Source organism: Triturus cristatus, chromosome 3_1 (genome assembly GCF_964204655.1).
Source record: "Triturus cristatus chromosome 3_1, aTriCri1.1, whole genome shotgun sequence".
NCBI classification, from domain to species: Eukaryota; Metazoa; Chordata; class Amphibia; order Caudata; family Salamandridae; genus Triturus; species Triturus cristatus.
This window is the reverse complement of record NC_140583.1, coordinates 405,015,273-405,027,703: the sequence shown is the minus strand read 5'-3', so window position 1 is coordinate 405,027,703 and position 12,431 is coordinate 405,015,273. Positions and strand designations below refer to the sequence as shown.

At 44.8% G+C, this 12,431-nt stretch overlaps 1 protein-coding gene across 3 annotated transcripts in view; it reads left to right on the top strand.

Moving 5' to 3' along the window:
- DMXL2 (Dmx like 2) overlaps positions 1 to 12,431 on the top strand; it is a 2,034,639-nt gene that overhangs the window by 923,040 nt on the left and 1,099,168 nt on the right. For all 3 annotated transcript variants that reach the window (XM_085644194.1, XM_085644192.1, XM_085644193.1), the window contains exons 21-22: positions 6,447 to 6,544; positions 6,740 to 6,905. In XM_085644194.1, the coding sequence (XP_085500320.1) occupies positions 6,447 to 6,544; positions 6,740 to 6,905 (264 nt within the window). The remainder of the gene's footprint in view (positions 1 to 6,446; positions 6,545 to 6,739; positions 6,906 to 12,431) is intronic.

The following is a 12,431-nucleotide window of genomic DNA, read 5'->3' as shown; positions in this document are numbered from 1 at the left end:
GGATAGATTTTCATACAGTGAGTCGCAGGGGGAGACAATAGGTCTTCCTGGTGGCTGTTGTAAGGTTTTATGTATTTTCGGTAGAAAATATATGGTTGGTATTTGGGTAAAGTCCTTCATGAGGAACGTAAGTTCATTGGTACTAAGAAGACCATCATTATGCCATTTCTGCAGTTGTGTGTTTAATTGAATAGTCATTTTGTTGATTGGATTGGTCTTCAATCTGCAATAGTTAGTTGTATCATTCAACTGTCTCATGGCCTCTTTGATATACTCTGATGTATCCATGATTACAATATTCCCCCCCCTGTCAGCCAGTTTTATTGTAATTTCTTCATTCTCCGTTAGTTTTTTGATTGCTTCTCTTTCCACTTCAGCACGACATGTACACTAAAAAAACGAATACTGGAACACATACGTGCTGTAAAAGAATAGAGACATGACATATGCCACTGCGAAACACATGCAGAAATGTAAGAATGGAGATTGGCAAAAGATGTGCTACTATGGGATTTATATGACACCAGCACGAGAAAGAGGAGGAGACCGAACAAGATCATTGCGACAGATGGAGTCCAGATATTTAATAAGACTCAGAACAAAGGCCCCGAAGGCATTAACAATGATGAGGAACTCTTTGTACATCTCTAGGAACATAAAAAACAATCTCAAAGACTGTCCTGAACTATAATATCAATTTGTTAAGAATATAAAAGGAACAAGTGAGAACGCAAAAGAGAGTGACTTTAAAAGTGGTACTATACCAAGTCACAACTAAATACTTAATATCATAAATTAATCTCACTTGCATGTATAACATCAATTAGTAACTTTCAAACATGTAAGATAAAGATCGATCTACTGATACTAATAATGTCAGTAGGATGACATAATGTAAAGCCTAACACAATTTAATTTTCTATTATGATTTATTTACATATAATTTGTGTATATTGTTATCACCTCACTACAAATCCCACAATGCAGCATGATTGCAGCAGTGGGTATAAATGGGTGAAAGAGACAAAGGACTCACTAACCGTGAGAAAAGCCAAGGGCTGAAACGCGTTGGTTTGTGGAGGTTGCGATAAGGATTAAACTTTTGCTTTAAAACGAGTTCCAGAGTGCCACGTCCTTTGCTTTGTATATATATATATGTATATATATATATATATATATATATATATATATATCACTTAAAAAACCATAGGTTTCACACATGTTATAGTTAGGTGGACATGTCACTCGTAAAAAACCAATGAAATTCCACCGTTATAGTTAGTTCAGATAACTATAACTCGCGCGCCCGCAATCCAGTGCTCATGACGTCACATATTTCATCACTGATGACATGGTCAGTGGCATCACTCATGACATCACTGATGACATCATCCTTGTGATAGAGTGGCGGTCGCGCGAGTTTTAGTCATCTGAACTAACTATAACGGTGGAATTTCATTGGTTTTTTACGAGTGAAATGTCCACCTAACTATAACATGTATGAAACCTATGGTTTTTTAAGTGAATTTGCAAGGTTTTTTAAATGCTAATTCCTAACTATAACGTGTGTCAAACCTATGGTTTTTTAAGTGAATTTGTACGTTTTTTAAATGCAAATTTTTAAAAAAACTTTTTTTTAATGATTTATCACCATGGCAATTTAAAAAAAAAAAAATGTTTTTTCACCCTTCGGGGTCCTTTAGGGACCCCCTGACAAAGGCTAGGGGGTCAGGAACTCTCTACCCTGCCCCCTTTTCAGCGTCGGCACCTCTCTTTTTCACTCTCACACCCACAACAAACAAAATGGCGGCCGACACTTCCTGATTTCGACCGATTCGAACGTTGACTGACATGTAACCACCAATCAGAATTACGCTCGCGCACGTTAGGGTGGGCGCACGGTGCGCGGCTAGAGATATTTATGTGCTTTAACTGCGATTTTCTCAGGAACTACTGAACAGATTGACTCCATATATGCAAAAGGCACTTCCCTGACCTGAGGACTACCTCTCTGCCAAATTTCAAGTAATTCTGTTCAGCCGTTCGGGCTGTACCTTCGACTAAAGGTCCTATGGAAAGATGCATGGGGAAAATGTGTTTTGGGACCCCCCTTTTTTCTCGGCCCCCGCTTGACGAATCACCCCGAGACTTTCAGGGTAGGAGCTGAACGGAGCGCCCCATTAGTTTTGAAAATTTCGCGAGGATTTTCGTCAACCGGCGCCAAAGTTATTCAAAATCGAATTTTCAGATTTCCTATGGAAACACGGTCCTAACTATAACTATCTACTGGCGACCGCCAGTAGATTATATATATATATATATATATATATATATATATATATACATATATTTTTGTTATTGCTCCGGGATCCCAGCACGTGGGCGGGACTATTCAGTGCTTATGACTTTGAGTATACCCCTGGAAGAGAACTAGGATTACAGGTAAGTAACTTATAAGTTTTTTTAATAACCTCCAGCCAGGTCAGGGCGGGCCGCACTCCCGTGACATTGAAGGAGGAGGAGTGGTTGCTGTTGCATGAAGTGCGCATGACGGTTTGGCTGGCCATCTTTGAACGGCCAAACAATCATGCACACTTGGCATGTTCTTCACCGGGCTGTAATGCACATCCTGGGTGGAGAGCATGCAAGGGCTGTCAGTCCCCGTCTGAGTGCCAAATCACGGTGCTCTGACCAATCACGGGGCTGCTGTCATGGTGACATCAGCATCGTGATTAGCTTAGGAGAGCCTGGGTGCTGCAAGGAGCCAGCAGAACATAGAGGACGAAGAAGAGACCGGCAACGAGCAGGTAAGTCTTTTTTTTGTTTTCTTTCTATCCCCCTGCTCCACCCCCACGACCGTTACCTACAAGCCTCCACTGAAACACACTTTTTTGTTTTCATCATCAGACTTTGTTTGTGGGCTGGACATAATTGTATCCACATTGCATCACAAGCAAATTAATGACATTTACTGTTCTGCTCTGAAGGCAGCAGTGGCAGGGATATTCAGGGCTGTGCGTAGAACCGTACCTAATTTTTTTAGATAGAAACTTTTAAATATTAGACCCCAAATGTAAGCGGATATAGCCATTTAAACTTTTTAAGGCATTGATTCAGTCACTTTGAAAACTTCCCCACAGCACAATTGTTACAGGAATTTCTCTCGTTGATATGCTTTATAACATTAACATCTTAAACAAAAGTGTACCCATTGCTTTTTAATGGTGATTTTTAAATTAAGCTAGAGTGTCTTTAAAGGTACGGGCTCATAAATATGTATTTTCTGTTTTAACTGATTCCAAGACTTTCGCAGTTACATTTTAGAAGTTGAGTATTATGTTGAGACGCACCTTTGAATTTAACTTCTTATAAATAAGGAGTCACTATGTTGGTGGAGAACTACTTGACTCTAATCCATGTTTTGCAGGTGACTAGCATTCAGTCTTAAATTGAACTGAAGTAAATAATGCCTTCTGGTTTTACCATTTCATGCAGTTATTCTAATCGTGTCAAGTTGTTTTATTTTATAGTAAACAAGGGAAATTTATTTTGAATACATTGTCTACCTGTTTGTGAATGATAGTATATAAGCTAATTTTACTTTATAATTTCCGCATTTAGCAAAAAAAAGTTCTACACCAATCTAAACCATCTATTGCTAGGTTATTATTGCTACTTTGGTACATTTCCACGCTTGGAAATCTTTGTTTAGAAAAGGGGGGCCTTTTTAGTTCTCGCCTAGCGACGCAACGCATGCGCTGCTCGCCTTGGCGAGATCTATTGTTGTCGGTTTCTTGGTCGAAGGGGGACAAGACATGTGCACGCGTACGGCTGGCTCGCGGTGTTATCACCACTCCTGCTCACACAATACGCGTGCACCTCTCCTGTCTGGGCGCGGCGCGCTTACGTCAGATGCATTACTTATAAGACAATTCGGAGGACAGGAGATGTGCATGTGTACGGCTCGCGGCGTTATCACAACTTCTGCTCGCACCATACGCGTGCACATCTCCTGTCTGCGAGTGTTACACGAAGCCGTGGCTGGTAACACCTTACCCTTTAAACTGCTATTACTTTAATTACAAGTGAGAGAATGACACACGAAGGGAAAAAAAACACGTTCAAATACTGAAACGCTGCATACTCACTTCATCGTGCGCCATACCACCCCCTGAGCTGCCAGCCGCCACCTTAGCTACTACCGCTTCCGCCACTGCGCTCGTATGTACGGTGTATGTTGCCACTCGTCGCCTCAGCTGCCGCTTTGCCAGCGTTCGCGCATGCGTAAGCCACTGCCTCACTCACACCTGCGGCTCTAAAGAGAAGGCGGAGGAGTAATTTGACAAACTAGACCACATACTACTAAATAGCCAAACAGATGTGACGGCCATATTGGATGTAGCTGTACTTTCTCCGTGATTAGCTACCCAAGTGACCTTGCGGACACGTCCCTTTTATAGGAGTTTGTCAACTAATGCTTCATCTTGCCCACTGAGCTCACATATAAGCCATTGGAGAGAATTGTGATTAATAGAAAATGAGCGGATTAAGAGGAGGGGGGTTCTTCGCTGACAGTCACTATCAATCGCGCAGGCAGACGAGGCTGGTAACACGCTACCCTTTAAACTGCAATTAATTTAATTACAAGTGAGAGAATGATGCTCAAAGGGGAAAAAAAAAGCGCGTGGAAATACTGAAACGCAGCATACTCACTTTATTGTGCGCCATACCACCCCCTTAGCTGCCAGCACCCACAACACTTTTCACCCTGGACTCTACATTTAAATAGTCGCAAGGAGTTTCCAGGCAGGGCGGCAGCTACATCTAATTAAATAACTTATTAAATAAGAGCACTGCTCTGGTAGCTCCTTTTTTACCATCATCTCCGACTCTGCATGTTTTTTAGGTCTTGCCTGACCCAGCGCATGCGCTGGTCTGGCGAGACTTATTGAGAGGGCTCCAAAAAGTGCTACCAGGCCAGCCTAGAGCTACAGTGCATGTGCGTGGGGGCGCGCGCGCCGCGCTTTACCACGATTACTTTCACTCTCGCGGCCGCAGGGCCGCTTTGATGTTTGATAGTGATCCGATCACTTTCACTAACGCGGCCGCACGGCCGCTTTGCATAGCCAATAGGTCTCGCTTTTGGGACCTTATAAGTATTTAGTTATGCAACTGTTGCATGGCTAAACACTTATAAGGTCCCAAAGGCGAGACCTATTGGCTATGCCAATGCTTGTTTCCTTTGCCAAACGATCAGCGCAGCTCCTTTCAAGGGGGGGAGGGAGGGGGGGGGGACTTCAACTTCATTTAATCTCCCCGTCCTGTTCCCCAAAATCAATTCCAGCCGGAGCGTTGTGAGATGGCAGAAGCCATGTCGAGCTGTATGTGTAAAGGGCGGCAGTTACATGCTACAAGTAAGTGACTTAGTAATTACATAGGAGCATTTCTTTTCAGCATGAATTTAAATGTTTTCCATTGTGGTTGGTACTTTTATGAGCTCCTAGATAATGTACGAAGTGGTATGTCTGAGCTGCTTTGTATGTGTTCTGAGGAATACTATCTTTTACCTTCTGCAGTGTTTATGTTCACGAGGACTTCTAAGAAACATTGGCATCTCTGCAACTGCATGTCCAAATGTAGCTCCGGGGAGTGTGTATATTAGGTTCTTTTTTGCAGTTTTATATAGCGCGAACTCGACCCGGAGGTACTGGGGTGCTTTACATGAGGAACAGTTACATTACACAAGGACACATTCATTTTTGGTAGGCATGTGGAGATTAAGTGATTTGCCCAGAATCACAGGAATCACAGAAGCATTTGCAATGTAATAGGTCTCGCATTACTAAAAGTTTGAGCTATTGGTGTTGCTAATAATAGTTTCATTATTGTTAGCAATGCAAATAGCTCAAACTTTCAGTAATGCGAGACCTATTGCATTGCAAATGCTTGTTCAAATATGGGTGAGCAAGTGAGTAGACTTAAAGAGCCGTGCTCTGACTAACTGCCTGCGTATAATGCTTTGTCCAACTGACCTAGCAGTTTTTTGGGACGGTAGAAAGCTTCAGTTGCACTTCTAGAATGGAAAGGGTATAAAATGGTAAGTCTGTACCAGAATGTTGGACATAATCTGGAAAGCAGTGTCCTCTTTTGATGCAGATTATATCTCAGGCGATCAACATTTCCAAATGCATTTGAATTTGTCCAGGTATTTGGTTATTTTGTTTTCTATGGAATGTTACTGTGTATCCTATTTAGTTAGTGTGCATGAAATGTAATTTTAAAATTAGTAGGTAGCCAACAAAGTTGTATTACTTTACAGTGCCATCTTATTTATGTACACTTATCAACTCCCATACGAAGGACTTGCTGATTATAAGGGTATTGTGATTTTTTTCTATTTAACGATTAGAATATTCTGCTCATGACATTGTCGTGCTCTTTCGTAGGTTGCGAAAGCATCATTTCAGAGAAACAATGATCCTTTAGATGCAGCCCTTTTCTACCTGGCCATGAAGAAAAAAGCAGTAGTTTGGGGTCTTTTTAGGTAAGTCTTCATAATTAACCACTCCAAATCCTGTTCATGATAAGTATAGCTAAAACTGGAAGTGAACTTTCAAAGAACAAAATCCCTATTTATGAGACTTTTATATTTGAGTTGTTTGCATATCTTCTGATGTCGAATCACAACAATACAAATGTTTCAGGCGAAATGTATTTATTTTGTATCTTGATAATTAAGGTCCCAGCATGACGAAAAGATGACTCGGTTTTTTAGCCAAAATTTCACAGAAGATAGGTGGCGCAAAGCAGCCTTGAAAAATGCATTTGCCCTAATGGGGAAGCAACGTTTTGATCAGTGCGCTGCATTTTTCTTATTGGCCGGATCCTTAAAAGATGCAATAGAGGTACGTGTTTCTACAGTCACTTTTCTGTGAAAAGTTTGTGTCGATGTCATACGTTTTTCTATATTCACCTTCGGAAATATTGTGGAAGTACATTGTTATTGTGTTTAAATGAATGATTATTTTCATATGTGATAACCTCACCTAGTCCGCATATTCAGACTTTTAGACGTATCTCTACGGTATTTAGAGACATCTTAAAAGCCTGATCCGTGCTGATGGATCTACATTAATGTCTCATCAAGCATCAGAGGATGGGTTCTTGAATTCATGTTTTGTGTCCATCCCATACTTCACTGTGGATTAAACCAACCTAAATGCATACCGCATTCCACAGGTTAGTTGTAGAGTTGGTGAGAACGCGCAAAATATGACAGGTACTGGTATTTTCCTGTTTGTACTGGATGCAGATGTGTTAGTCTCTTGGATACAGATGTGGTAGACCTTTTTTTTTAAAATAAACTTTATTTTTGTAATGGCTACTGCAGTCTGCAGATTTCTTAGATTAACTTTTGCACCGAGCAGCAGAACGGACCTGGAATATAGTTAAGCCATTCCTAGTCACTGATGCTATGATGGTATCCTACAAAGCCAAATTGCTGCCATGCGGTGTTTCCGCAAATAACCTATGTACGTAAGGTATGAAGAGTATGAATGTTAGTGAAGTTTTTACTCTAGATCTGGAGTCATGTTGATTTTTCCCAATCTAAAATTTTATATTTATTGTCTTTATTTGTAACATTTCGGATTTGGGGAAAAGTCTTCCCTAAATCATGGGGCCTTAAGCCCTGTGTAACTTGTTGACATGAATTGTTGGTCAGTGATACCCACAAAGAGTGTCCGTGGCATCTAGGTGAGTCATATCATCCAAAGTCTTATGAACTCTTTTGCTCACATCAATCCAAAGGCTATTCAGGAAAGAGCAGCCAGATTGATTGACTCCATTAAAGGATGTTCTAAATCACCCAGTAGGCAAACAACTTACTCTCAGACACATTCTAGATCTTATTGTCTGAGTCTCTTCTCAGCTTGACACTACAAGAATTGTAAGAAGCAGTATAAAAAATACAAGTGATTGCAAGTGAAGGGTGTTACCCAGAAACCGGTCCCAGGATACTTGTTTCCGGTTCAGGGAAGACCTGGCTTGGCAGTTCGGGCTGGACTGTTCCCATGAGGCACAGGGTTAAGACTGATTTGCACATAGTTGGGTCTGAACTGAAGTGGCGAAGTGAGCTAAAGAATGATGATGGATTCAACCCAGATCTGTGACTCTGGGTGCGTCTCTGAAAAGTTTCAGCGATGGTTAGAAGAGGAAGATGTGACAATAGTGGTTCACCTCTTCTTCTGAGTCTACTTCTTTGCTCGAGCCAATCATGTTCCCCAGAATCAACTCTTCATTAAGGAATGGCTTTTAAGGACAGTGTCTTAGCGATTTTTGCTAAAGCCCCCATTGAAATGATAAATTCAGCCACTAAGAAGTGTGGCAAGTTGGTTTGGTCAACACAATAATGACCCTGGCTGTGAAGCTGGTCTCAACCACGATTCTGAGAAAATCCTGCTTATTGCTGCCCTTGGCATCTTTGCTACCAGTTCCAGCACTGGTCTTCACATTGCTAGGACCTTTTGTTTAGGATCCATTATCTCCATTGCAGTCTTCTGCTCAACAAGTTTTGGATACTTCTAAAACCAGGTCACATTACTAAGTAGGAGAGACAGATTCCCTGAGGTTTCACTGGTTACTAAACAATTATCTTTTAAGAGAATGGAAGAACGTTTTGCTTCAGGCTTAGACCTTATTCAGATGCCACAAGGGTCTGTCACACAGAACAAGGTTTTCAGGATCTTAGCAATTTAGAATTCTTTCCAGAAATGTCTGCCTCCGTAAAGCATGTACAGTCACTTGCAGAAAGACTTTATATTCCAATTCACATGGTAGAGTCCATGAACAGAGACTCTGGCAGAAAATGAGGCATCAGAAGGGGATACTATGAGACTAATGTGGGTGAAGTGGCTAAGGTCTTAGACAATCCTATGTATGTATGTGGTATTTCTATATGCAGTAGAGCACTGTATTTCTTTTATTATTATTGATATCTGTTAACCTCTTCAGTGCCCATGACGAGATAGTCTCGTCATGGAGCACGGTTGCGCTGTGCCCATGACGAGACTATCTCGTCATGAACCCCACCCACTAGTGCAACGCCCGGCACAGGAGGGGGAAAGGGCGTGGCACTGAAGGGGTTATGCTGAAACAAATCACCCTCGAAAGGGTCTCTTGGCGCTGTTGCAACCTACACAGGCCAGAGTAAAATTAGCACAGATTATAGGGTCAAAGACCAGCATAAAGTCAGTGAGCGATTGGAGAGGTGGTTTGTTGGGGACTGTTAATGCATTGTGATATAGTAGTTTTTTAAAGAGGTGTGTTTCCTAAATGGAAGCAATGTTCAGGCGGTCCTGATGGAATCAGCATGGGATGCTGTCTGGTTAAGCACATGCTCAAATCACTTTCAAATTGTGTGAAGATGCATTCATTGCAAACTTGACTGGTTTAAGGAAAGAGTTTTCAGCTCTATCTAATGGGTCAAGATTACAATATCCCCACAGTTCAGGCTCGTATAAAACTGCTCTACATACTTGGGCCCTATATATTTCCAATGCTGGTGCAATAGGATATGTCGAAGCACTATTCGCAAATCTGACAATTGACACAGCTTTTTGTTTCATGTAGTGCCCCCAATCCATTTCAACAGTTTTCCATTTGATAGCCAAAAACCCCAAATATCTGGTCCACAGTGCTTGTGCTAGCTCTAAAGCCTGCTTGTAGATGTGACAAAGCACTGTTGGAATGGAACCATTCCCAGAGTTTTTATAAGAGTTGTTTGCTGTAAATTTTGATACGTTGTCGATCAGGCTTATGCGGCCTGGAATATGGACCTGGAACTTGTCTTGAGCCCTTTTTAAAAAAGGGGATAATTTCTCCGGAATGGGGCCTCCTCCTGCAGTTGTGTTTGACAGAATATGAATGTAGAAACCCCAAATCAGAGGTTGGGATCAATACAAGTCCGAAGAAATTCTTTCAAGCCCTGGGGCTTTCTCCACTTTCTGCTCATTCAGCGCATTAATGGGTTCTTCAAGAGTAAAGTGAAGTTTCTCCTTGCCAGTAATTCTACTGGTAGATGGGAATCCACTGCTATAAGTGCCTTCCGCTGACAGTGGCTCTGCATGAAGAACTGTAAAATGCTTGACTCATCCCCCCTCAGAAATATGGCTTTCTGGTTGGGCTTGGTCCTAACTACCACTGTGGGTAACCAGATGCAAGAACATCCTAATATCCTTCCCCTTCGTTGCCTCCAGCAAGTTCTCCCAAACCTTAGTCTCCCACTGAGCGTTGCAGTACTAATTATTCTAGTGTAATCTCGTCTGGCTCGTGTAATATCCAGTTTCACATTACTTTTTAGGGCTTTTATCATATCTGATTTCACCACTCTACAGTTTTTCTCGAACCATTTGTGGGATTTGGGAGTGTTTTTTTTTGATAAACAAGTTTTATTGTTTTAAACAGCACAATAACAAAAACAGTCTGGTATTCCGAATCAGTACTACACAGCACTACATTAGGAAGCACCCCCCGCTCCCCCCCGCCCCCAGAGTCCTCCCCCCAGCCCCTGAACCGCCCCATTAAGGTATGTTGCCTAGCCATTTCCCCCAAACCTTTCGGTATTTCTTGGGGCATCCTCGTGCCCGATAGAGAGTCCGTTCCTGCGCCGCGCACCAGTCCACCCCAGCGCCCCACTTGTCCACACTTGGCGGCAGCGGCTGCTTCCACGCCGCAGCAATGTCGCGCTTGGCCACCATCAAGGCCGTCATGAGAAACAGCTGCTCTGAGCGCGTGCCATCTAAGCCATCTGTGATGCCCAGCAGCGAGTGTCTCGGATCATGTGGCACCTCCCACCCCAGGACCTCCGTAAGTTCGGTCTCAATACCTCTCCAGAACCCCTCCAGGGCCGGGCAGGACCACACCATATGCAGGAAGTCTGCCGGGTCGGAACCACAGCGGGAGCAGGCCGCATCCCCGGAGAGGCCCGCACGGTGAAGGCGAGCCGGTGTGAGGTATGCCGCGTGGAGATAGTAAATTTGGATGAGTCGTAGCTTAGCGGAGGCCGTCACCAAGCGGGGGGCCATAAGGGCGTCCCGCCAGTCGGCCTCGTCCAGGGGACCCACCCATCCCTCCCAGCGCTCCTTAAGACCCGCGAGGGATGTAGGGGTGCAGTTAATGAGGGAGCGGTAGATCCTGGAAATGCCCCCCCTCCCCAGGTTGCCCAGCAGGACCTGAGCCTCCGGAGGGCTGTGATCCGGCAGCCGGACGTCCAATGGTGTGTAGGTGCGTATGGCGTGGCGCAGCTGGAGGTACCGGTAAAATTGGGAGGAGTGAAGGGAAAAACGCGCTTGCAGCTCCGAAAAGGAACACATCCGCCCTCCCCGCCAGACGTCCCCCAGCTGGGAAATGCCGATAAGATCCCATGATTTGAAGCCTTCCAGCTTTGTGACCTCCCGCAGCCACGTCCCGTGCCACAGGGGAGTGACCCGTGTCAACCGTCCCGTCCATCGGGTGAGGCGGAGCGCCGCTCTCCAGGACAGGAACACAGCCCTGGTGATGTCCGGGCAAGAAGCAGGGATGGGGGCGCCGTACAGGCGGTCTTGGATGTCGGAGAAGCCCAAGCCGTTAAGTTCCACCCTGTAGGCCGGATCGGACCAACCCCCTCCAAACCAGTCGTGAATGACCAGGAGGCGGGTGGCCATGTAGTAGAGGTAGAGATCAGACATGCCCAGGCCCCCGTCAAAGGTGGGAATGCGGCACGTCGACAGAGCCAGCCGTCGCCTCCCCTCGCCCCAGAGAAATCTCGTCACCATCCCGTCGAGCTCGCGGAACCACGGGCGCGGAAAGGAGAGGGGGGTGTTTTGCAAAACATACAGAAACCGGGGAAGGATCATCATTTTGTAGAGAGCGACCCTTCCCAGCGGGTTGAGGGGCAGCTGCTGCCACCGCGCCAGATCGACCTTGGCTCTCTTGACCAGGGGGGAGACGTTGAGCGCCCAACTTAGCTCCGGGAGGAGGGAGACCCAGATGCCCAGGTACTGAAATGATAAGCGACGCAGAGGGATGGTCTCCTGCCAGTCAAAGCATTCCCTGGAGGGGTGCAACGGCACCAGAACCGACTTCCGCGGGTTGAGGGAGAGACCCGACGCCTGGCCGAAGCGGCGCAGAATGGATAGTGCGCGTGGTCCGGAGCGCGCCGGGTCCCCCAGGTAGAGTAGGACATCGTCCGCATAGAGGGCGATTTTGTCGGCTGCCAGGCCGGGCCACTCCCACCCCCGAAGGAGGGGATCAGATCTAATCAAGGCAGCCAGAGGTTCCATCGCCAGAGCGAAGAGAAGGGGCGACAATGGGCAACCCTGCCTCGTCCCCCGGCCAATCCGGAAGGGCCTTGACAACGCACCATTGACCAGCACCCTGGCACGGGGCCGGGC